The 27,494-nt window shown below is 34.8% G+C and overlaps 2 protein-coding genes and 1 long non-coding RNA gene across 3 annotated transcripts in view; 1 reads left to right on the plus strand and 2 right to left on the minus strand.

Annotated features, from left to right (window-relative positions):
* LOC138315314 (caspase-7-like) lies at positions 1-23,900 on the plus strand. Its single transcript, XM_069256232.1, has 6 exons — positions 1-80; positions 186-243; positions 8,413-8,669; positions 12,075-12,271; positions 12,930-13,056; positions 20,810-23,900. The coding sequence occupies exons 2-6, from the start codon at positions 218-220 to the stop codon at positions 21,022-21,024; spliced, it is 822 nt and encodes a 273-aa protein (XP_069112333.1). The 5' UTR covers positions 1-80; positions 186-217; the 3' UTR covers positions 21,025-23,900.
* LOC138315315 (TNF receptor-associated factor 3-like) lies at positions 13,297-15,784 on the minus strand. The gene is made up of 3 exons (XM_069256233.1): positions 15,731-15,784; positions 14,357-14,540; positions 13,297-14,079 (listed from the first exon to the last, which is right to left on the minus strand). The coding sequence occupies exons 1-3, from the start codon at positions 15,749-15,751 to the stop codon at positions 13,505-13,507; spliced, it is 780 nt and encodes a 259-aa protein (XP_069112334.1). The 5' UTR covers positions 15,752-15,784; the 3' UTR covers positions 13,297-13,504.
* The window catches only part of LOC138315317 (uncharacterized), a 6,330-nt gene continuing 2,366 nt past the window's right edge, over positions 23,531-27,494 (minus strand). The window contains exons 2-3 of the long non-coding RNA XR_011207483.1: positions 26,094-26,262; positions 23,531-23,664 (exon numbers count right to left, since the gene is read on the minus strand). This is a non-coding gene — a long non-coding RNA (uncharacterized lncRNA). The remainder of the gene's footprint in view (positions 23,665-26,093; positions 26,263-27,494) is intronic.

Here is a 27,494-nt window from a genome sequence, read left to right on the forward strand (position 1 = left end):
TCGAGTTGAGCTCAATCATTGCGTGCAATCGGAACTCCTCGGGCATAAGGAAACTGAATTACCAACCTGTTGTGCATCGGGTGAAAAAATGTTTATGTTAATATTCATATAGTGGTTACGCGAAAACAGCCCTGTAATAATCTCAAGAGCTGTCTTAATTTGTATTTTTTTTTTGTTTTAAATAGATTTCTCCTCCAACAGAGGCAAAAACAACGAAATGGGTGATCAATTGGATGGGAGTGGGTATGTATTTTCTTGTGCCGTTTTCGACCGGTTCTACCGTTTGGTAAAGTCATTATTTCATGTACATTGACCAACATTTGAAAGATCTCTAACTAGTTCGAAAATCAGCTTGATTTGACTGTAATTTACTGAGTTATTGCCCTTTGTACTAATACAGTTGTTACGGCAGTAGCGGATCACTTTGCATAAAATCGCTGCAATTTTCGTTCACAAATTTTTTCATAACATAAACCATATATTTTCATAAAGAACATTTAAATGTCTATCAGATGTTATTAAAAAGAATTCATAGAACTGATCATGCAAAACGAAAACATTATATCGTCCATAGAACACCAGAGTCCGTTAGGAAAAAGCGATCACAGCGTCATCATCTTCAACATTGATTGTAAAAGAACAGTTGATACCAAGGCCACAAACAAGATGTGCTACAGCAAAGCTAACTATGAGAAAATTAATGATGAAATAAGTCGCACAGACTGGACACGTGAATTATTAAAGGACCGGTCAATAGAAGAAAACTGGCAGATATTTCGGGATAAAATTCACGAACTAATCAATAAGTATGTACCAACCAAAATAATTAAAGTCAATAAAAACAATAAGAACACTTTCCCCGTGGACCAGGAGACATTGAAGCTAATTAAACTGAAACACTTACTATCAAAACAAATAGTGCAAACACTGGACCCAGGTGTAAAGAAACGATACACCAAAGTAAGAAACAAAGTCAAAACGATGACTCGGAAACTTCGGAAAAACTATGAAGAATCATTGGCCATAAAGGCGAAAACCGACCCGAAGCTAATATGGAGGTATATAAACTCAAAATCTAAATCGAAAGTAGAAATCGGAGACCTATATGTAAACCCAAAGGACAGCAAATCGAATAAAGCTACCACCGATAAAGAGAAGGCGAACATTCTAGCAAACTTCTTTCAAAGTGTATTCGTGAAGGAAGAGGAAGGAGAAACCCCAAGATTAAGAGAAAAAGAAATCAATCACGCTATGCCGGAACTCAGGATTACTAATGACATGATAATTAAGGTACTAAAAAACTTGAAACCAAACAAATCACCAGGATTAGATAACATGCACCCGGAATTCTTAAAGAAGACTGCCTAGCTCCTCTATAGCAACTCCACTTGAAATCATTTTCAACCAAACACTGAAGGAAGGGACTATCCCCGATCAATGGAAACAAGCTCGAGTATGTGCTATTTATAAAAAGGGGGATAAAAGTGCAGCGGGAAACTACAGGCCTGTTAGTTTAACCTCAGTCATATGCAAGGTCATGGAGACTCTAGTGAGAGAACATATAAACAAATTCATGCGTATAAATGGTCTATTTTCACCCAAGCAATATGGCTTCATATCAGGACGATCAACGTCCCTACAACTCCTAGAGGTATTAGACAAGTGGACTGAAGCCATAGATAAGGGATTGGGGATAGACTGTGTATACATGGATTATCAAAAAGCTTTCGACACAGTGCCACACAGACGGCTAACCAACAAGCTACGCGCGTACAATATCTCGAACCAAATCATTAACTGGATAACATGTTTCCTAACTGGACGTAAACAACACGTCTCAATTAAGGAAACCAATTCCGAATGGACAGAAGTATCATCTGGAATCCCACAGGGGTCAGTTCTTGGTCCACTACTGTTTGTTATATTTGTCAACGATCTACCGGAAATAGTCAACTCTGACATGTACCTGTTTGCGGATGACACCAAGATATTTAAAATAATAAGTAAGCGAGAAGATGAATGTACACTACAGAAGGATCTCGTGACAATGAGGACCTGGAGCGATACTTGGCTGTTGAGAATGCATCCTGAAAAATGTAAACACATGCACATAGGTCGACACCAGCGTATCATGGAAGGAGCAACAGGGACATATAAATTACTAGGAAACAACCTCATGAAAACGGACAAGGAAAAGGATATTGGAGTAACTATTGATAACGAGCTAACATTTGATAACCATATAAGCGAAAAAGTAAATAAGGCCAATCAGATTTTTGGCCTACTTAGAAGAACTTTCAATTTCATGAACTCTAAATCTTTCATCCCATTATATAAAAGTTTGGTAAGAACACAACTGGATTACGCAAGCTCGGTATGGGCCCCGTTCAAGGTTAAGGACATCGACAGACTAGAAGCTGTTCAACGCAGAGCAACGAAGAGTCTTCCAGGAATGGGCAATCTAACATACCCAGAAAGGCTTAGAATACTGAAGCTCCCAACATTGTCATACCGACGTGCCAGAGGAGATATGATAGAACTTTATAAAATGATAAACGGCATATACGACAAAGAAGCATGTACCTTCATACAACTCTGGAAGGATGTAGCAGAAAGACACAGTAACAGAGGAAACTCGAAAATGCTCTTCCCACAACAAGCCAAAACCCAGCTGCGAAGCAACGCCTTCAAAATCCGAACTGTCAAACTTTGGAACAGTCTACCAGAAAGCGTCGTCTCAGCGCCTAATATCAACACCTTTAAAAATAGATTAGATAAAAACTGGCAAAATCAGGACATAGTATACAACTACAAAGGAAATATCACTGGAAGTGATCCTTAAATTATGTTAATGATGGACCTTGAGTCCGGTGAAGAGGAACTTACACGTTCCTGTACTGGAAATAAATCTTATCTTATCTTATCTAAAACGAAAGACGCAAAACAAAACCTACCGAAAAGTCGGCTATAGCGGATCAGTACGGCTATAACGGATCACGCCCCCTGGAGGCATCGGTTTTCGACGGCGGAAGACCAAAATAGATTTTTACACACAACGCCAAACATATTAATTTCAAATCGTTAATTATATGTTTCAGGAGTATGTTTTTGTGCAATCTTTTATAAATTTCATCAACTAAACGAAGGATTGTAACGGCAAACGTGCCGATTCTTACCTTTGGCTTATGCGTGTACCTCATCAGTCATTTAATTATATAAATGGGTCAATTATTGGCTACGCTGGCCATAGGTGTCGTAAAAAACATTGAAGATATATCAATAAGTGATGTTAACAAAGCAGACAATATATTTGTGTGTGATTCTATTAAAAACTTATGATAACAGTAGAAATTACTTATCATACGAATGATCATGACCGAACAAAAATCACGACAGCATGCAATGCTATTAAAAGAGCACTGGCATCAAAACGTAACCTCAATGACCCCATTATGACCTATGACATCACGTTTAACCTGGATGTATTTGATCGTAGAAAACTGATGACTGTCGAAAACAAAACAGGTTTGGTCATTGAATAATTAATATTGGACCTTGTGAACATGATAACTTTAGTAAATGTTATGAGTTAAGGCAAGGCCTTAAATGGCGCAGCCGGACGTTTCAGTAACAATGTTAAAAAGAGCAATTTATGGAAATAAGGAAGCCGAATTTTCAGTTTATTTTCATAGATATACATTCACACTCTATCCTTGTCCCAAAACTCACATTTGAGAAGGACCCCCCCCCCCCCCCATTAGAGAATGAAGAAATTTTATTTCCGTAACAGCTGATATTCCGTTTTTGGTCAGCTGATTATATTGGAAGGTGGTCTAAATCACTTGAACATTTGCAAATAAAGATCTTCTGCCAGATGAAGATTAGATTTGTCAGATCATAAGAGCGTTTGAACCACTCAATTATATATTGAGCTTACTTCAAAGCATCATATCCATAGTGATTACCCATGATTCCCCTCCCCATATGTATAAAAAATGGCAGCTGCAAACTGAAGCTGTTAGTGTGGGTAGGATTGAATTTTGGAGATTCGGTTTTTAGGTTATCTGACCCGAAGTGTCAGGATGACCTATTGTCATCATGCACTATCCATGGTCATGCATGCGCTGTTCGCTGTCCACTGTCCACTGTGTGTAAACTTTTCATTCAAACGACTTCTTTTCAATAACCGAAAGGCCCAGGGTACTGATATTTGGCCTGTAGCATGCTTGGATGAAGGGTTACCAAGTTTTCAAATGAATGACCTAGACCTTCATTCAAGGTCACAGGGGTTACATAGGCTAAAATCCTTTAAACAATTTCTTGTCAATAACTAAGAGGCCTAGAGACCTGATATTGGGCCCTTGACATGCTTGGATGAAGGGTTAGAGACCTGATATTAGGCCCCTGGACATGCTTGGATGAAGGACTATCAAGTTTGTTCAAATGAATGACCTTGACCTTCATTCAAGGTCACAGGGGTCAAATAGGCTAAAATCTTTTAAACAACTTCTTCTCAAGAACCAAAAGGCCCAGGATACTCATATTGGGCCTGTGGCATGCTGGGATTAAGGGCTCAGGGTCAAATAGGATAATATGTTTTAAAAACAGATTCTAGTGTAATGTGGAAGCAAACCTTAAATAAAATCTTTGATTAACCATAAAAAATACTAAAACACGAAGCAAAAAAATTTCCGGTGCGTCATTTCACATATAAAAGGCATAAAAGTAATCTCCGTTCAAAAACATACCTTTAGAATTTTCAACTTTAGGGAATTCCCCTTTTTACCGGAAGTGACGTATTGTGAGCAACAGATTACGTCTGTGTTGTGACAACACTATGGCTTCGTGCTCGATGCGTATCAATTTGAAAACATTGCATTATAACTCATCGCCTCTTTATATTTGAATTTATCTTTTTACGTACGTATACAGTTTTTTGTATTCCTAAGCTGAAGTTTTTTTTTCCTGTAAATGTGATAAAAATGGCAAGTTTTCGGCACAAAGGATGACGGTGCATTGTTGCAGCAGGCTGCAGCGGTATCAGGACATCTCGCACTTGGAGACCTCGGTACTTGGGTTTTTTTCACCTCGACATTTTCCCGATATCTCGGCACTTGTCGGTATCTTTGTCGGTATAATGATATAAAGATACATTATTGGCCTAATCTTTAATGCCTCAACTATAAATCCTTGTTATATGAAATATAGTCCGCTAAACCTGCCTATATTATTAGGCTTTTTTTAATTTTTTTTTTTTGCCTAATATATAGACTATATATTAGGCAAAAAAAAAAAAAAAAAAAAAAGCCTAATAATATATAGTCCGCTAAACCTGCCTATATTATTAGGCTTTTTTTAATTTTTTTTTTTGCCTAATATATAGACTATATATTAGGCAAAAAAAAAAAAAAAAAAAAAAAAGCCTAATAATATAGGCAGGTTTAGCGGACTATATGAAATACTGCAGTAGATTCTACCCCTTTTATAATTTACAGAATACGAACATAAATTGTAAAAATTAAGATTGATTATAATTTTCGACACTTGTTTATACATGTACAAGAATAGTTCTCTTTTCTTTTAAAACTCTAACCAACGACGAAGATCTAAATCTTATGTCATAAACACACGTGTTCCATGGTACAATAATAATGTACATTGTAGTTCAGACTTCCGAATGTGTCAATTTACGATATATTTATACATATAAATATTCATTAACAACCTTAATGCATGTTATCATTTTTCTTTCAAGTCGGTTAATTATAAGCTCTGCAGTTATCTTTCATATCATACAATAATTAGTTTACGGCAAATTAAATCCTTAAAAGTATCTGTCAGTGATTAATGGTAAAAGATACATGGAATGTAAATTATGCTGTCGACAGACTTTTGAAGCGTGTAGTAACTTACAAAATATCGACTTAATCCCGATCTTAAGTACTAGTTAATCGGTAAGAGAATGAAATATGCTTCAATTTCTTGATTTCAGCATTTTTGAAGATGACCTCTAACAAGTGGTATTTTTTTCTCTATCAAAAACAAGAGAAGACGACTTTACACTTAGTATTACAAAAGTTACTTGCTTTACATCATTACCACCATTGAAAAGTTTGAGCTTCTAATTTTACTTCAAGATAAAGATATAAAAAAAATAATTGCATCCCGAAAAAATCTGTGGCACTATGTCCTATACCAAATCAAATTAATTTATTATTTGTGTTAATTAGATACATGTATACACATACGCGATTAAACACCAATTATAGTTCAAATGGTGAGTATCGTTTATACTCTGTCGGCGGTGGAGCATCTTGAATAAATTGGCTGTAATTTATTTTTCTGATATTCACAACTGGAATATTTGCAATATATTGATCATCGTATCGCTATAAGTCTATAACAACCTGTCATTTGACACGAACACATGCGTTTTTATGTAATAAATCTTGTACCGAAGTACATGTATATGTTGGGTTTTTTTTTTTGCGGGAGGTCGCCGTAGATCTAGAGGCCCAGCCCCCGCCATAGCATTGGCTACAAGCCTCGATGTTCACGTGTCAGTCAATTATAATTACCAACTGATTGACGAGGTGTGTTCCATTGGTTACTGAATCATTTATTTCTGCAACCAAACCGAAGCATATGATATGAAATGTGTCGCTATACAGAAATCTTCAAGTATATGTTGCAAAAAACTTTAATTTACGTTCCGGGACTTGTATTTTGCATAACCAGAATAAAATACCTATCACTGTAAAATCTACTAAATTTGATGTATACGCCGTAAACTCCCTATGAACGGAGTAAATAGTGAACAGCTAACTTTAATTTGATTGCTGTAAAATCTTACGATATTGGAAATTAAAGCTCAGATATGTCAATGTCTGAGGCACGTTCATGTCTTCTCAGTAACAACTTACAAATGTACCTAGCTTCAGTCAACATTTTATGCAGAGAGAACGTGGTAAACTTTCTTGTACATATATGTTTGTGGTTAAAAAAAAACTGAAAAGTTACGTGTATTTGGCCTATGACATTGTCGAAATCAATTCTTTACGTTTGCAAATTGCAATTAATTGTAAAATCAGATTTCCTGGTATTGTATATTTTTTTTTAATATATTTCATGCCTTTTGACATATTTTTATTAGATTGTCACAGTTTCGTTATTTAACCAAATTTAATTAAATTCCGTATGATCGTAGATAAAAATTTGCAGATTCCATAATAATGGTATGATTTTCCGTGGTCTATTTAATTTATATTTTAATGTTACATGCATTTTTATCGCCAGCGGAACATGATATTGACGTCAATTTTTTGTTAAGCACTAACACAGAATTTATGAAAAATTCGTTGAAAAACGAACGTGAAATTCGACTGAAAATTAGTCAAATGCATTAAGTATCGTATATAAGAAAAGTATCAATAATATACTAAAACGAACATTCTTAAAAGTGTGCAATATAGCGATTCCCCCTAATAAAAAGCTATTCCTTCGTTCGCGGTACCGCCAGGTGGTCGCTCTCACTGCCTTGAATGTTGCTCATATGACGTCACAATGCTTCGAAGCCAAACCGGAAGTTGCGTTGATTGTTTTTCAAACAGGTGCAAATGGGCAAATTTCGATCTTAAATATCTCGAAGATTTCTGGATCGATTTTCATAATTATTTTTTTTGTTTTTGTTGGATTAAAATTTTCTTTCTGAATAAAGGAAGGAACATTTCCATTACACTACCTCTTTAAAAACAGATTCTAGTGAATAACTAAGAGGCCTTGAGTACTGATATTGGGCCTGTAATATACTAGGATAAAGAGCTACCTAGTTTGTTCAAGTGAATGACCTTTATGTACTTTAAGGTCAAAGTCATGAAATATTTTGGAAACTTGCAGCTTCAATTAAGGGGTCTACAGTCTGTATTGTACAATGTATTGCCTAAATTGTTAGCCACTACTGTATACTGTGACTGTGTTATTTTGTGCCAAGAGTCAGATGACCGTGAAGGCCCGTTGGCCTCTTGTTTATTATAAAGGTTTCAAATGGTACAACTTCCTGAGGAAAAAGAGTGAAAATGCCTTGGGAGTGTTGTATTGAGATGGAAGAAAACATTCACATTCAGTTGATTACAACTACTTAAAACCAAAAAGCATTGGATTGTCATTGAAATGCATTTTGTGCAAATATGATATACCTGGTAGTATAATGATATAACAGTAAAACCTGTCCTAGCTGTAACCTATGTATAAAGACCACCTACTTAAGAAAACCAATGCAAGTCAACCCGTGTTTAAATTTAAAGACCAATTGGCTACAACAGCCATTTTTCCTCTGTCCCTTGGGTGGTCTTAATAGACAAGTTTACATGTATAAGTATATTGATGCTTATATACACATATTGTATTTTTCAGTGACCAAGCAGTACAAACCAGAACTGAGTTCGAAGGACAGGTTTACTCATACAAAAAGTACATAGGAAAAGCACTGATAGTAAACAACAAAGATTTCAAGGGTCCAGAAAAAGCAAAGAAGCAAAAAACTTATTCACGTGAAGGATCTGAAAACGATGTTCAAGCAATAAGACAGCTGTTGGACAAATTGGGGTTTGAAATTCAAGAAGAAAAGAACTTGACAAAGTCAAAACTGAAGGAAACAATTCATGATTTAGGTATGGGTACAATTGATAGCATAAAGACATACTAGGTATGATTTCCCTTGCTTCATCACGCTGTATACAGAATACATACATGTATTTAATGCTAATTAAGTTATAAAAATTGGCATGGTGGTCATGAAGTGGTAAATATCTCAATTAACATACATGTTACCACAAGTCCTCCACCTCTGGACCAAAATGAGAATTGGAACCCATGAAAGAGGTACTGACTCAATCAGTAGAATTAAGGATGTGTTTTGATTTATTCAGTGTAGATGTACAGAACTTGTATAAATTTTGTCTCTGACCCCCTGGGGGCAGGAGGGGCAGGGCCCAATAGGAGAATTAGAGGTAAATATTGAAATTTCTTCAGAAAAGAAACAATGAACCTGTATTCACAACAGCACTTGGCATTACAAAGCAGGTGACTGATACAGGCCCTCTGGGCCTCTTGTTATCAATTTTTTGAGCGCCCTGTGCGCTTATTGGGTCGAATAGGGTATCTGTGTATATATATATAGCGCTGGATTTTATATAAACTTATTTTTCCTTTTCTCTGATCATGATGATCGGGTTGACTGGAGGTGAGGTTCCTCTGCCCAGGATACCAGAGGTATATGCAGGGGGAATTCACAGCTGGGAAAATTGATATACCCCGGTACATTGTACGAATATAAATCACAACAGGTTTAGAGTAGGTTTGCTAAATTTATTACCTATAACCATGCATCTATCAGTTTTGCCCTCTATATCTAGGAATAGGCACTGCAGGTGATGTACTTTTTAGTCCCCTGCCTGTGAAACCAGATGGGACTTTAGTGTTTGTTCCTGTCTGTCTATCTGTCCATCTGTCTCTCCGGATTTCGTTTTTCGATCAAACTTCATACAATGGTAGCATATAGGAAAATACAGCTTTGGATTGAATTGGGGGTCAAAAGGTTAACTACAAAGGTCACAGTTACTAAAAATAGATTGTTTAAAAAATTGTGTTTCCAGACGATAACTTGAGAAAAAAATGAACGAATTTTTTATCAAACTTCACACAATGGTAGTATATATGAGAAAAAATAGCTTGTGATTGAATTGGGGGTCAAAAGGTCAACTACAAATTAAAAGATCACTGTTACTAAAAATCGATTTTTTCACAAAATATTAGTTTCCAGACAATAACTTGAGAAAACTTTTGTAATGGATTTTAATCAAGGTTCACACAATTGTCGCATATGAGATACAGCTTGGGATCAAAGGAGTAGATATGATAGGACCAGTATTTGGCCTTAATTTTTCAGGCCGAAAAATATTAACTCTGATCCACATCAATTTCACATCAATAAATACTCTCATACTTGCCATTCATCAAAACATAACTTTTTATAACCATGTACACGATGTGCTCCACCTATGACGTCATCAAATTGATGATTTTCCTCTTCTCGCCACATTTTGCTAGAAATTCATCATCTTAAGGTTAGAAAAGGCTTGAAATGGATTTGGCCGCCACCTTGGAGCAACTTTATATTTTTCATGGATATGCGTAAATACACGATACACAACGTGTGAAAATCTCTTTCTGCTCCACGAAGGCGGCCACATTCATTTTTAGAGAAAACCACTCAAAAAGTACGATTTTTCAAGGATTTTTGTGAAAAATGGCGGGAAACTGCATGTTGATGACGTCATAGTGAACATAATTGGCAAATGCGGGATATTTTCGGGATGTAATGTGTTAGCAAATGTATTCAACTGTTATATGGCAAAATATTTTGTTCTTTACTGGAGAAATAATTTTGGGGCCATATTCGAGTCTTAACGTACCTTCTCCTTTGGGGTCTAAAGGTCAACTACAAAGGTCACTGTTACTAAAGATAGATTGCTTCACAAACTATTAGTTTCCAGATGACAATTTGAGAGAGAAAAATCAACGTATTTTGACCAAATTTCACTCAAGAGCATATGAGAAAATACAGCTTGGGATTGAATTTGGGGTCAAAATGTTAACTACAAAGCTCACTGTGGCTAAAAATAGATTGTTTGAAAAATTATTGTATCCGGATCAGACAATAATTTGAGAAAACATCATCAGATTTTGATCAAATTTCACACAATCATAGCATATGAGAAAATATAGAACGAATTAACTCACCCGCCCTACTAAGCTTATACCTTTCAGCGGGGTACAAATTGGTCCCTATGTGTCGTAGTTGAGCACTGCCTCCGAAAATCACTCGGGCACAGTTTTCTATACTTTTTTTGTAAGTTTCCAATTATTTTATGCGTATACATGCATTTACGTATTATTTTTGTCAAAAAAACATAACTACCATTCTTGATATCTACCGTACCGCTCACAAGACATCAAATTCACAATTTGTGGACTTGCTGTATAAATTCTTTCAGAAAGACCTTCATGTGTATTATGTAAAATAATAATACCTCGATGAGAATTTTATATTTTATGTGGTTCAGTTTTATTTCCTAGTAGGAAAGCGATATCAAACAATTTCGATAAAATGCAAAGAAACGTTTTATAATTGTTTGCATAATCATTACTTTGCTCAATTAACAGTAATAGGCACCAATTGTAGCCTTAAAGACGGCACCATTTTCTGTCTAAAAGTCCTTTGAGCTACAATATTGCAGCTAGAGAAAATCGACAGCTTTGGATTGAATTGGGGTCAAAAAGTCAACTACAAAGGTCACTGTTCTAAAAATAAATTGTTTCCCAAATTTTAGTTTCCGGACGATTACATGCAATTGAGACAGAATTTGTTCAAACATCATACAATGATAGCATAACTAATCAATAATAACTGGCCATAGATTAGAAAAATGTAATTGACGACAGGGGACGTGTGTTGCTTGCAACACTCAGTAAGCTTGTTATTTCAGGTCTACTGTGGGAAATGATCATAAAAGTGATATACTTCACTCTAGTGAAAATATCAGTTTAGATATTTTCACTCGCTTTTGACCAATCGGAATGCAGCATTGAATGTGAAAATATCATTTTGATGGTTACCACATTAGTTTGTGCGCAAAGAATGACGTCATATTTTTGTGTAGAAATATGACTTTATACTCGCACAAATATGTCGTACGTAATAATAATTGCAAGGGCAAATATCTCTGTAAAATAAAATGGCGTAATAACCTTTGGTGGAACTATATTAGTGATGGTCTACTGTAAATGGAAGCGAGAGAAAAGTTCTTTGTTTCTTGATGAATACCAGTAATATTTCATCTCATGAGGTGGAAGCTTTGATGTTTTTCACTCATGCTTTGCACTCGTGAAAAATATCAAAGTTTCTATCTCGCGCGGTGAAAATATCTTGTATTCATTAGGAAAGAAGGAATATCCTCTCTATATCTGAAATGTTATGAATACATGTAATATATGTTCACTGGCTATACTTTTAGCTTCAAGGGAAAACTACTACAAGGACGTTGGCTGTTTCCTTTGTGTGATCATGTCGTTTGGCGAACCAGGCATTATTATTTGCCCTGGCGAGGAAAACCGTAAGGATGAGAGATTAGAGATTAAGGAGATTCAAGCACCATTCACAGGGGAAAAATGTAAAGCTCTAGCAACACGACCGAAGATATATTTCATCATGGTAATATTTGCAGCTGTTTGCAGTTTCAATACTGAATAATGATATAAATAGTGTTTTTGTGAATGAGACAATTTGTAAGCGACAATTTAAAGTCAAGCCTGTTTGACCTTTTGTTTGTCCGCTTATCAGTATATCTGTCAATATACATTTGTCAATTTGTCAACATATCATCAAAATTGAATTTAGAGCATTATAGTTTAATTGTCTTCTATATATAATCAAAAATCAGGTTAAAAGAAATTCTACACTGCTGACAATGGTATTTTTTCTCCATCAAACATGGGAGCAGACAAAATAATATTTTTTAAAAATTGCTTACCTTATACCCTTTTATTTGAAATGTTTGAGCTTCTAACTTTACTTGAAGATAAAGATATTAAAAATAATTATTTGTGTACAATATGGCAATATGTCTTATATGGAATGGAGTAGTAATTGCACATGCACCAAATACAAAATAAATTATTTTGTATTATTTTTTTTGGTATTAATTAGACATATAGATACACGATTAAATATACCAGTGCAGAATTTGTTGCTCTGAATGAAATAATCTTCAGTTAAATATCACAGTCTGTGATTTGTTTCATTTGCATACAATGGTTTGCGTGGGTGGAATGTTCAAAAAGTATCTAGTGCACCAATGTTTTATTCACAGGGAAACGAAAACTATGAGGAGGATGATCAATCTGATGGTCCAGGCATAGAAATGAGAAAGCCTGAAACAAGAAAAATACCACGAGAATGTAACTTTCTTACCCAGTGCTCTCATGAATCTGATCATGGTAAGATTTTTAAAGCATTTTCATATACTCAGTATGAACTTGTAAAGACGCAATTTTTGAACTGAAACAATGATCATTGTTAAGATTTAATTTGGGAAGTCATCTGAAAATTTAGCATTGAAATCATATATATGAAATTGGTTTGTAATACCATATACAGTAACGAAGATATATATTTCCAATTAATAATGTTATACAAGTTTTTTTTAAAGCATTTTCATTTAGCTCGTCATCGAAAGACACACATGTTGGACCATTTTACAATAGATGTAAACAAACATGTAGATACGAACACGTTGTGTTAGTGTTATTTTTGACTGAAGAAGGCCCTATAGTGGCTGAATATATATTCCATAGAAATGATTTTGATTTTACTTTGAATTTATTTGGCCTTTTATTTCGGATTATTAATATACTAGCTTCATACCGTTTTTACCTCATTATGATTTTAATAAAAGGCCTGAGCATTCGAACAATCTACTTCTATCCTAGGAAATAAAGTGTCGTCTTTGAGGTACGTCTCCGTTTCTAATTTAGAATGAAGAACAAAACAAGGAACTCCGCACGCAACGTTCATTTCCGTTGTCGGTCTTTTGAAGCTGTTACTAGTTCCGCTTGGCATAAAATGTTCGGCGATGTGTTGTCTGGTTCCGTTTTGGTCTAATAGTTTCATGGTAACCGGGAGTTGGAAAGGCCAAGGAAGGAGAGCATCAAAGTCGCCACGCATCACCACCATGAAGAACGAGAGGTGTGTACCTTTGCCGGTTCCATCGCCATTCAGATAAACTCTTCCACAAAGTTTGTATCCGTATTTACTCGTGTAGAACGGTTGACTGTACAAGGACAGAGTTTTTCCGTTAATAGCGTCACGTTTTCGTCTGCCGTAATCTTTGAGTTTCCACATCAGGACCCCGTCGTGGTTGACAGTCTCCTGTAGTTGAAGTCTCAGGTCTAACTCACTCATCCTGATGTCCAGTAAACCAACCTGTCTCTCCGCCTGTTGTATAACGCTAGTATTCCCACCTGTTGAGAATATACATTTAATAATACATAAATCACATTAAAGTTAAAACAGACAAAATCAAATATGCAAATAAAATTAGACGGATAAACGCATTTGTAATTACAATTTATTTGCACAACTTCAGGAATGAGTTATATTGATTCGTAGCGTGTTGAATGTATAATGTAGAATTATTGTATATATCCTTCACGCAATATATAGCATACTAATCATAGCTCAGGTAGGGATATCCTTATCCGTCTACATAGAACATCATCAGATCACATGCCAACATACCCGCGCCGTAACCCACTGTCATTCCAGACCGTTCTATATTCGACATCCTCTTATTGGTCTCCTGAACTACACCCTTTATCACCGCCACTTCATGTTGGAGTTTGGTGACGGTCTCCACTGACGCTTTATCCTCCAGCTTCCGTCCGGTCTGTATCACCCTCTCGCCATTACTTGCAAGGACTTTCTGTAATATCGATATATGAGTAATTAATTGTATCAATGAGGTCAGATCTGCCGAGGCCGTAGATAAGCTTAATGCTTTTGGGTCCAACGCATTATCGTTAAGAACTCGTAGGTCATTTAAGCATTGAATGTCTTTTAGTTGACATTCATAGCCAATATGAATGTCAGCTGGACAGAGATAAATTCTATTAAGCGCGCTAGCACTTCATGTTGGATTTGCCTCTGTCCAGTTGGCATTCATATTGGCTTGAAAGATGTTCAATGCTTATATTTGCATTAGGTTACAACTTTATGTTGAAATACCTGGGGATTTTGCATCTATAATGAATTAATAATTTGTTATCGATAAGGATGGAACTGCCATTTGACTAGCCGTTTTCCGTGATCGCTTGCACGACAATTGTGACGTCACAATGATAATGACGTCATAAAAGCGATTGAAGTTCATAGTCTATATGACTGCAAACTGCACTTGGTAAGGTTACATAGTGGGACTGATTTTTTCTTTTACTTATTTTTTGCAAACTTTTGTGAGAATCCGCTACGCCGATTCACACAGTTTTCAAACAAAGTTTCTTTCATACCCCGATGGAATTAAAACATGGTGACATTAGTGCTTATAATTAATTTGTAAGACTACCGATAAAATAGAATACGTTTACACGTTCGATTTCATTGATTTTCAAAGGGATTATTTTTCCAAATCAATACGCAACGTCAATGTTTCTATTGTGACGTCACAATAACGTCGGGTTTCCGTGCAATAACATCGGGTTTCCGCGCAATAACGTCGGGTTTCAGGGCAATCTGAAAAATTCTCAGATTTTTTCCTGGTGGTAAAAAAAAAGAATCGGCCACTCAGAAAGCCAGATTAAGTATGAAAAGATAGGAAACATAATTATGACTTGAATATGAAATACACAGATTAGTTTTATCTCTAATTCGTGCTTCTAGAAAATAGAAAAGGCTGGTCATTTTAGAAAAAAAAGCTATATGATTTGTAGTCATCTTTTGTATATCATCAATATTTATATATACGGGTAGTGCATACTGTAATTTGATGGCATCTATCGTTGATTTGATAATATTTTTAAATTCATTATGGAATCGTTACAGAGTGTTATATAAGTTCCATAAATTCATTCCACCATGGAATTATGGAGGGACAAATTGATCATAAAGAAGTCTTACCTTCATTTCCTGAATGGACATTTTGTTTGCTTTACTCTCCTTTTGAAGTTTTTCGCATTTTCATTTTTAGATGTCTCTCAAATCCTCACACAGATTTAGCCCATATCTATAATGTATGGTAAAACATAACCAAACTTGGTTTAGACACAATTTTATGCACTATTCTACAATGATCATTTTAAGTCCAACATCATCAGATGATGGGATATTCTTTTATTGCCTCTCATTCATGATCCAGCGTTTGTTCTTCCTTACTTTTGTCCATCTGTCCGTTAACAATTCTATTTCTCAGAAATTTATGAAGAGATATTTCTCAAACTTCATTCATAGGTTCCACTGGGAACAGCCATCTTATATTTTGATAGCTGAAGTTTGTTACCATTAATTATTTCTCAGAAAATGCTAAACGGATCTGGCTCAAATTTCATATATAGGTTCCCTTAGGGCATTAGTAATACATATTTCATTTTGTTGACCTATATGTTAACAAGATGGCCGACAGATCATTAGATGGTGGACTATTAAAATCACCTGTATCCATGGTCTGTCTGTCTGTCCATCCTTATGTTACCTTATGTGTATGTTAAATTGTTACCAATTCATGTTACTGCTATTTCTTAGAAAGTATTGAAGGAATATTTCTAATATTTCTTGCAGAGGTTCGAATTCCCCCAAGACCTTTGTTGTGCATATTATATTTTGGGACCGATGGTTAACGATATGGCTGGCTCATCAGGCTGCCATCTTCAATTTTTATAGTTAAAGTTTGTTAGCGCTATTTCTCAGAAAGTGCTGAAGGCTGGTATCTCTCTGAAATTTCATATGTACATTTTTAGGTCACCTGAGACAAAGTCTCAAATCACCTTTTCTAATCGCCTTTTGTCCGTCGTCGTGCGTCGTGTGTCCGTAAACAATTTACATTTTCGACTTCTTCTTCAAAACTGCTGAAGCAATTTCAATGAAGTTTTGCACAACCCTTTAAGGCATAAGGCAAATCAAAATTGTGAATTACATGACCCCCACCCCCAGGGGGCTGTGGGAGGGGCCAAAAGGTGTAAAATTGGCTAAAATTTCAAAAATCTTCTTCTCCACTCACAGATGTGGTTGAATCAAATACTCTTCATAGATAGAAAGGTCTCAAGGCCCTCTACAAAAATTGTGAATTATATGACCTTGGGGTCTCAGGTTTCCCCCTGGGGAAGGGGTTAAGTTTACTGTAGTTTATACAGGAAAAACACATTTTTGAGTATTATTTGGTCATTTATGATAGGAAATTAGTAAAATGTTGTCAGAAATATCCCTATGAAATGGCCATTGAATCCTATTCACACATTTTCCATGACTGACCCCCAGGGGCCTTAGGGGCGGGGTCAAAAGGGGTCAAATAGGCCAAAACTTCAAAAATGTTCTTCTGAAATTCTGGAACTGGTAGAATAAAAAAATTCATAGATGGAAAGGTCTTTAGGTCCTTTACAAAAATTGTGAATTATATGACCCTGGGGTCTCGTGTTTCCCCATGGGGAGGGGAGTCAAGTTTACTATAGTTTATATAGGAAAAACACATTTACGAACATTATTTGCTTATTTTTCATTGGAAATTAGTCAAACTGGGTTAGTATTACTAGTCTGAAATAGCATTTTAACACCATATTCATATTGGTCTTGGCCGACCCCCAGGGGCCAGAGGGGCGGGCCAAAAGGGGTCAAAATGGTTAAAATTTCAAAAATCTTGATCTGAATTCACAGATTTGATGGAACCATATACCCTTCACAGATTTGAAGGTCTTAAGGCACTCTACAAAAATGTGAGTTATATGACCCTGGGGTCTTAGGTTTCCCCCTGGGGAGGGGGTTAAGTTTACTATAGTTTACATAGGGAAAACGCATTTTTGAGCATTATTTGGTCATTTATTATAGGAAATTAGGCAAATGTTGTCAGAATTATCCCTATTAGATGGCCATTGAATCCTATTAACAAATTTTCCTTTATGACCCCCAGGGGCCTTAGGGGCGGGGTCAAATAGGCTAAAACTACAAAAATCTTCTTCTGAAATTCTATAACTGGTATACGTAGAATCAAATACTCTTCATAGATTGGAAGGTCTTAGGCCCGGCCCTTTACAAAAATTGTGAATTTCATGGCCCTGGGATCTCAGATTTTCCCCTGGTGAGGGGATCAAATTTACTGTAGTTTACATAGGGAAAAACACATTTTTGAACATTATTTGCTTAGTTTTCATAGGAAATTAGCTAATCTGGGTTAGAATTATTAGCCTGATATTGCATTTTAATGTCATATCCATAGTGGTCCTGACCGACCCCCAGGGGCCAGAGGGCGAGGGCCAAAAGGGGTCAAATTGGCTAGATTTTCAAAAATCTTTCTTCTGAATTCACAGGTTTGATGGAACCAAATACTCTTCATAGATTGAAAGGTCTTAAGGCCCTATACAAAATGTTTGAATTTCATGGCCCTTGGATCTCAGATTTTCCCCTGGGAAGGGAGTCAAATTTACTATAGTTTATATAGGAAAAACACATTTATGAACATTATTTGCTTAGTTTTAATAGAAAATGAGTCAAACTGGGTTAGAATTATTAGCCTGAAAAAGCATGTTAACACCATATCCATATTGGTCCTGGCTGACCCCCAGGGGCCAGAGGGACGGGGCCAAAATGGGTCAAAATGGCTAAAATTTCAAAAATCTTCTTCTGAATTCACAGGTTTGATGGAACCAAATAATTTCCATAGGTTAAAAAGTGATATTTATAAAATCACTGTTACTGACTGACTTCTAGTTTGGTTTTGTTAAATGTTGGCAATGCAAATTGGAATTTTAAGCATAAGGTTTGGTAACATATTACACTAACTATCAAAATGAAAAACAAAAAATAAAAATTCTAATACGAAGGTTCAACTTTTAAGTTTATTCTAATTCGTAGATACTTTTTACAGATTTGAACCAACTTTGCAATGCTCTTGCTGTATCAGCACTCAGGTGACCGTCAAGGCCTCTTGGGCCTCTTGTTATTTCCAGGTTTCTCTTCATTGATCCCTATAGATTATCAATTACATTTTGTACATGGAAAAGAAACAACATTAACTTGACCATTAAGTAGCCATCTCTTATTACATTTGACAAATGAAGTGATCGACTGTTTCTGCTAAGTTAATAATATCACACCCTTTGTCGAGTGTCAGACATTTTGACTACAATTTGGATTGCCACCTCGAAACAACTGATACATCCATCTTTTATACAGTGCATGTGATTGCATATATTATCCCATTTGATACGTCAGTGTCATGTATATATGGCTACAAGAGTATCTGACAAAGTATCTTGTGATTATGACCGTTGTTTAAACAGACTGGGGTTGATTTAGTGCACATAGCATGCTACGTCGAAATAACCCTCCATGAACATCAAGCAGCCCAAGATATTTTGTGCCAGCGCATAATACATGTAGATGTAAACAAACATGTAGACGAACACGTTGTGTTTATGTTGGTTTGGACTGAAAAAGGCCCTATAGTGGCTGAATATATATTCCATAGAAATGATTTTTGATTTTACTTTGAATTTATATTGGCATTTTATTTCAGATTATTAATATACAAGCTTTATACGGTACTGAAGAAAGCCCTATAGTGGCTGAATATTAGCTGCAATATTATAGCACAAAAGACTAAGAAAGATAATGGTGTCGTCTTTAGAGCTACAATTGGTGCCTATTACTACTAATGGAGCAAAGAAATATTTATTTACTGCAAACCATTATTGAAACTTCTGAACGCACTTTATCTTACTTGTTTTATATCACTTATATTTTTTTACCTACTAGGCAATAAAACTGAATCGTATAAAATATCAAACTCACAGCGAAACTTTATTCTTTTCACTTATAAATAAGATGGCCTTTTCGAAGGAAAGTTATACGACAAGTCTAAAAATTATGAATTTGACGTCTTATGAGTGGTAAAGTAGATATTCAGAATGGTCCTTATATGTTTCTTTTGGGGGGGGGGGGGAAATACATAAATGCATGCATACGATTAAAATAATTGGAAACTGATAACAAAGTATAAAAAATTTAGCCCGAGTGATTTTCTGAGGCACTGCTCCACTAGCACACATGGGGTCCATTTCGTATCCAGCTGAAAGGTATAGTAGGCCGGATACGTATATTCGTTCTAGCTGAATTTAAATTCCATTGGAATGATTTTTTATTTTACTTTGAATTTATTTTGGCCTTTTGGAATTGGTACATATCGGAAAAAAAAAACCTTTTCTTATGGAAATTAGATTAGTCGGTTTTACTGTGATATGCCAGAAAAGTCCATGTTGGTGAAATGCGTGTGAAATGTTCAAACTTGCTCGCTGTTCGCCATTAGATATTGTGGTCGAACATCTTGTATGCCGAACCCTGTCCCTTGCTTGTTAAGTAATGCTACTTTTGTCTAGAACTGTTCCAATCACTCAGACAGTAGTTTGTTTACCTTATTATGTGAATTGTCTTGCCTAAAAATCATTTTTTCACCTCCTCAGTGGTTATGTAGTTCATTCGTTTAACATGCATGATTTTGGCTTGAGTATGGGTACAGAGTACATATTGTAACTGCTTAATCGTATTGATCAACAATTTGTAATTACAACGGTATCAATTAAAATACTAAACAATGACGTGGAATTGTCAATGTTTTATGTTATATGTTTCATAAGAAATGTAGAACAATACATTTATGCCATATTTTGCCTCTTGGTTATGTAAAAGAATTTGTGAGCAAACTTTTTGTTTGCATTCAGTATTTGAAAGGGAGAAGAGAAAAGCAGTGAAAAGATCCTTCTTTCCATTGTCAGATGTGTAGATCATTCTTTGGTGGGCGCCAATTGCAAGATCCCTCTAGGATCGCTTGTAATGATAATTACCACATGACCCCCACATCCAGCCATATATATATCCTAAACATACCATGCATAATCCATGACATTTAGTTTAGCTTCATGTCAGTTTTAATTTTAATTCAGACTACAGCCATTTGGCAGTCAATGATATATTTTGTCTTTAATTATAAAACAGGTAACTGGAAGGAAAAGAAACCATCTCCTTACATCTCAGCAGTTATTGAGGCATTTACGACCCATGTTGTGAATTTAAAAGAAACAGGGGAAGATTTGGACGTATTGAAAGTTATGACAAGAATCAATGGAATAATGGTTGATAAAGATGCGAAGATTCCACTAGTAACATCCTTACTGACAAAAAGACACCATTTCAGGACAACCACGGCATAGTCTGAAAGTTCTGAAACATTCAGACATGGATAACAGACACTCACTTGCTTAACAGTCCAATATACAAAATGTAGACATCAGACTCTCACTTGCTTGTTAAATATCTTACACAGTCAAGCATGGACAACAGTCTCTCACTCACTAAATATATCTTAAATAGTCTGATATAGACAAAAAAAATCTAGACCATCATTTGCTGAATATCTTAAACTGTCAGAAATGGATAACAGACTCTGGCCAGATTGAAGAAGTCTAATTTCTTAAACCATATACATTGTTACTACATGTATATATAGAACACGTACATATTACAGTAAACCTAAGAAATTGTAGGACTTTTCTCCAAACCACTTGTTCAGTGGACATGTCATATACAGAATAATTTATATGTGGCAGCAATTACAGGTAGAAGCAAAATTCATGATAATTTTAATGGGAGTCATTATAACATAAGCTTCATATTTCAATTTTTGAAAACCACCATACTATACCTGTTAATGAGCTGATAAGATTGTTAAATCAAACCAACTATAATGTTACTGTACAATTTTGTCAACTTTTCACCAAGTGCCTTAAGTTTATACATGCATAGGTATTAACAATACTGCGACAGTACCAGTGTAATCTGCTTTTTTTAACCGCTAGTAGAGTTCAGAAAATCTAGTTTCTATGCCATGTAATTTAATCAATTTACATGTACTTGTCTATTAATTTTAGCGATTTTAAACAGCAACATGAACCTGTTTATATATATAAAAACATAATGATGCTGTAGCTAGATTAACAGAAATACATGTAAATATGGTAAAACTTCAAATCTAGTTGATGAATGATTTGTAGTGAGTTGAGGAAATGTTGGTGTTTTTTTTATTTCTTTTCATGTAATTTGCTACATGTACATTCTATAATGTATTGTAGCTGTTCTTTAATTGTACATGTAGATGCTTTTCAAAGATCTCCAGTTCATAAATATAGGATCTTACATGAGTGATCATTTCATATGAGATTTTATGAAACGAGTCTTAAGAAGTTATTCGAGACGAGTTTCATAAGATCTCACATGAAATGATCACAAATTTAAGATACTTTTTATCACACAACTACAAATACCTACAAAACAAAACAAAAATAACGTCAAAATGTATTCCGGAAATCCAGCGGAGGCCACCATTTTGTCCCACCGTCCTCGTAAACCTGACGTCACCTCGTTTTTCGTGACGTCATTTTATTGTTTGAATATTTGAATTTCCAGCCAATGAAAATCGCTGCAGGTCATATTACACTAGTGACATACGCAAAAATATTACACGGGCGAAATCACTGGATATCAGGCAGATAATGTGATAAATGTATGTCTTTCTCATTCATCCATATATATTAGCTATTTCAAATATACAAGAAATGTCTTTAAAAATTTGAAAAGTATTTAAAAAAATAAAACTACATGTATTTTGGAATTATTTATGAGTAAAAACAGCTCATTATGTAGAGAGTATCAGTCCAACTCCATCGATCGGTGTCGTATGTGCGATAGATAATAATCTGTATCATTTGAATGGCGCTTGATGGGGTTTCAATATGTTCATATAGTTGATCATATATGTTCCTAAATGACGTGAATATGATCATGGTATATATTGAATGTTGTATTTTAGCTAGGGTTCAGAAAGAAAAAAAATGGAGCCACTTTTTTTCTTTCTGACCAAAAGGCTCGTCACTTTTTTTCCTTCTGACCCGAGCCAAAAATACAGCATACATTTTCAGAAATTTACTATGTACATGTATACGTTTTATCCTGCAGCATTCCTTAAAACAATTGCAATGTATGTCCATCTATCAAGCGATGTTTCGATGTTTCGTGCAAAAAATGAATTTGGGGTACGCAAATTACTTTGATAGAGTAGATTTTCTCTGCATTTTCATCCCCAAAATTTACCTGCGCAAATAACACTGGTGCGCAAATTATAATAGTTTTTATACAATATTTAATTCGTGTGGATATGTAAAAAGATGAAATATTTCATGCCATAAATGTACTATACATGTTTGTACAGCATATACAGTACAAGTATGTGGCGTTTTTATATTATGATAATACATTATTGTATAGAGTTAGATTTTACAAAGGTAAAATATTATGGTAAAATATTCTGATTGACTACTTATGAAGGTAAAATATTCTGATTGGCTCATAACAATATATACATGTATACATTGATAAAGCATTGACATGTGCAGAATGGAAGAATGCAATAGTTACCTGTTTAAATATTTTAATTGTGTAATTTTATTAAGGTGGAGGAGGCACTTTTGCTCCAAACATCACTCAAAGGGAGTAGTTATATATCAAACTCAACCACAGGAAATAAGATTATTTTAGGTTATTAAAGGTGATAGAAACCCTAAAGAGCTCAAATTGTATTCATCATTAAAACATGTTAAATCATGATTTTCAAAAAAAAAAACTTTTGTTTTCATATCTTATTCGGGTGTTTAAAAATGGCATATTTTCCTCAGTCGCTCGTATCCGACAGTTCCTTTTGTCTGTGACGTCACATAGGCCAGTACCCGCCCACGAAGCTGTCAAAATCGTGCTGGCAAAGCAGGGTGTCGATGGTGTGTTCCCGCTACGCCTACATTCTATAACAATAGGTAAAAAGATCAAATAAATAGTAATTATAGTCTGTTTCATACAAGTTTCTTATACATGTACTTTGTCTACTTAACTGGAGTTTACCTATGCGTGCATATTATAATAATAATTATAGTAGTTTACTAGATAATTCATCAATATTACATGTACATTATAGCACAGGAGTTTGACGTTCTGTCAATAATATATAGTTTACATATATAAAAAATACTCCTATATACGATATATTATTGACATACGTCTAGTAATTAGGAGTATTTACTATATATATACGATATATTATTGACAGAACGTCAAACTCCTGTGATTATAGAATCGTCCTCGATGAAATATCATATTATAAAACATTTATTATGATTAATACATTAGTGAAAAAAACATGTTGAAAATTTCCTGCAAAAGTGTGTTGTAAAATGCACATGCTTACGACATCATAATCTTCGTCGTGAAAATATGTGATTTGTTACATTATATTCTCGACAATTAAACCTGTGATATGTACACCATTTAATGAAATACCACCTATAAAACACTCTAAGTCACTTCTTATACCATACCAATTTGTATATGAGGATTTGGAAAGAAGTTAAACTTACAAAAATATGCATGTAAGTAGGAAATATCATGTTGTATGCTTTCGATTTCAAGGTTTGTCATACCTATTTTAGCTGATTACATGATAGATGCAATTTTGCTAATTCCCTTAGTCGCTGCCATAGGTTTCACATCATTTTTATTTATTTATTTTTTTACAAAATGAATGTTGGTTCTCCTTACGAATGTAGTTTGCTGTCCATTTGATCAGACAGTAGACATTTCATAAAAATCCGTATATTTTGTCATGGGTTATATAACTTATGAACTTAATTAAGGACTACAGGTATGGTTTGTGCCCTTTTTGTCTCACGAATACGTCATTTTTCAAATATTAATATAGAAAACATAGAGCGCATCATTAAACAAAACTTATATAACCTATATTTATCCTATAAAGTTGTAACTTAAGTGCCTGTATATTCTCAGTAAAATATTACATGTATGTACATGTGCATGTATTTAATTTATGTTTCTGATTAACTCAATAATTTTATTTTTTTTTACAAGTTGCAAATAATTTCACTGCTCTCCTTATATAACTTCGGTTTGTCTTCATAAATTTGGTATCAACTCAAGCTCATAATCCAGGTAAAATACACTAAATGAAGCCAAAATCATTCAAAAATGGTAATACTGATACATGGTTTTTATCACCTTTGATATACATTTGTACTGTGATACGTGTACATGTACTTTATCAAGGTTCAGAAACATCAACTGCGATGATGAACGAAAGCAAAAAAATAAAAAGCAGCAGTATTTCACAGTTTTATACATTCAATTTTTCACAGTATTATCTTTCAGCTGCATCGATATCATCAGCATGTCTGCTTTCGTTGTCATTCTGATATATATATATTTATATATGTCCTTCCGTTTCACTCTGTTAGTTGACGCAGTTTGATCCCATCGCGACGTCTCGGAGTAATCTTCGGCAATCTTCGGATATTTCCGAAGATTACCGGATATTTTTCCGAGTTAATCCGATTGCTGTTTGAATTTTGATCGTGTGCTACTTTGTGTAAGTGTACATGTTTCCAGTGTCAATATAACGTTAAATACAAGAAGACGGTGTTTGTTATACAGATACACAAGTATTAATTGTGGCTGTTTACTTCATTTTTTGCGGAAGAAACTGTATCTCTTTGTAATTTTATTTTTGAAAAAAATGTGCTATGTCTATTTTGCAGAAGAATATATAAATTGTACATTTCTCACAAGTTCATTGTAGTTTTATTACTACACAATGTGCTTAATATATAAAATGTATCGATTTTCATTTTAGCCCAATATTATATATCTTAAAGATACTCCACCGCCAACAGAGCATAAATGATATTCATTATTTGAACAATAATTGGTGTTTAATCGTGTATATAAATGTCTAATTAACACAAAAAATAATATAAAATACTATATTTTGCCTTTGATGCATGCACAATCAGTAGTTCATTCCATATAGGATATAGTGTCACAGAGTTTTTTCGGGATGCTATTAATTTTTTTTTTATTTGTAACATAAAGTTAAATTAGAAGTTCAAACTTTTCAATGGTTGTAATGGTGTAAAGTAAACAACTTTTGTAACTGAAGAAAAATACTATATCGTCTGCTCCTATTTTTTGATAGTGAAAAAATACCATTTGTCAGCGGTGGAGCATCTTTAACAGTTTCGTTTTAGAAATAATGGACTAATACATTAAGCTATAGCCTTTTCATATGCACCAACTATCTGTAGACCAAAATTCTTCTGTCTTGTTGAATGCTTTTGTATGCTTGATCAAATAATAAACTACATCATAAATATACATGTATACTTACCCGATTGTTGTGTTCTTCTTTGCAACACATTGGAGATTGTGGCTCTTGCTTTGAGATGGTGCAGGGGTGCAGATATTGTATAAGTTATCGAAACCCCTGGAGTATCGAGGATGGAAGAAACCCAGTTGGAAACAAATCAAGACAGTATCTAAACGAACTGAATAAATCGCTGGAACAAGAAACAAAGTAATATGCTGATTAAACATGTTATAAATTAAAATCTTCGCTACATAAATCATTGGAAAAGAACAAACCGTACCTCAGAAAAGCTTGACATACAAACATATACTTCATTGGATACAGTAACAAATTCACGCTGAATGTCGCCACCTAACATAAACATACACAACAGTAAAAGCAGTGGTACAAAATCAGATACGCAATGCATACCGTTCTTACGTAGAAAAATTGATCAAAGATCTCCTTACAGTAAAGTCCGGAACACCAACAGTGAATACACAAACGATACAATCGAAAGAAATTATTTAGCTACATCATAACAACTAGAGGAGAAACACTGACATCACAGCCCTAGGTAAGGTTATTCAACTCATAACAGACAACACTGCAAACGCAAATGTTCTCAATCAACAATTTCAAAAAGTATTCCAACAGAACCACAACTTAACAAACACATCAACATTACATGCTTGGGAATTACAAAACCCCTGGAAAACATAAAGCATAGGCAGTGTATATCTGTTGTGCTGAAGTTAAATTTGTACAGTGAAGGTGCATGTTATTTTTTTATGCAATACGATATGGTATGGAGTTTATGGAATGGGGTTAAGGTCTTCCAGTACTACTTTTTGGATATATGTGACTGGAAATCCTCAAGTGTATTGCTTTGTACTGTAGCCACTGGATGATGAAGAAGTCCATGTAGCTCAGGTACATGTATCAGTAAGAAGTAAGAAATAAACATTGTTATTAGTTATGTATGATATTACTAACAATTTATCAACTTATACTTTTGTTCAAATGCATCAAAGTAGTAATTTATTCAGTGCAAAATATAACCATGTTTATCCATTTACAGTCTACATGAACCAAGACAACACACGAATGTCAATCTTCCAACGGCCTGAGCCAAGAACATGTGTCAGTAAGGGAACCGACTTCAAATTGAATGCTTACAAAATGAGCACTAGAAATTGCTATTTGACAACTTGGCGAGCTTTTCACCATCAAAGGGTTATGTATCCTCAATGGTAGCCTCCTCGATATTGCATGGGCTTCGATCACTTACAATCTCTACCCCAGGACTATATCTCATAGTAAAACTGAAGACAACTGCAGAACAGACATGGTCATGGTGTATTTGTATTAAAAAACAGTAGTCCTTTATTTCAGCCAACCCAATATCAGGTCTCTAGATTTTCCAGAACTTGACAAGTCGTT

The sequence above is a fragment of the Argopecten irradians genome, chromosome 2 (assembly GCF_041381155.1).
Source record: "Argopecten irradians isolate NY chromosome 2, Ai_NY, whole genome shotgun sequence".
Classification (NCBI taxonomy): Eukaryota; Metazoa; Mollusca; class Bivalvia; order Pectinida; family Pectinidae; genus Argopecten; species Argopecten irradians.

What these genes read in the sequence shown, in the direction of transcription:
- LOC138315315 (XM_069256233.1), bottom strand. Translation starts at nt 15,751, where the DNA reads ATGTCCATTCAGGAAATGAAG. An exon ending in TGTCCATTCAGGAAATGAAG is followed by an intron (nt 14,541 to 15,730) that starts GTAAGACTTCTT and finishes TCGATATTACAG; the next exon opens with AAAGTCCTTGCAAGTAATGG. An exon ending in GACAGTGGGTTACGGCGCGG is followed by an intron (nt 14,080 to 14,356) that starts GTATGTTGGCAT and finishes TATTCTCAACAG; the next exon opens with GTGGGAATACTAGCGTTATA.
- LOC138315314 (XM_069256232.1), top strand. Translation starts at nt 218, where the DNA reads ATGGGTGATCAATTGGATGGGAGTGG. An exon ending in GGAAACAATTCATGATTTAG is followed by an intron (nt 8,670 to 12,074) that starts GTATGGGTACAA and finishes CTATACTTTTAG; the next exon opens with CTTCAAGGGAAAACTACTAC. An exon ending in CGAAGATATATTTCATCATG is followed by an intron (nt 12,272 to 12,929) that starts GTAATATTTGCA and finishes TTTTATTCACAG; the next exon opens with GGAAACGAAAACTATGAGGA.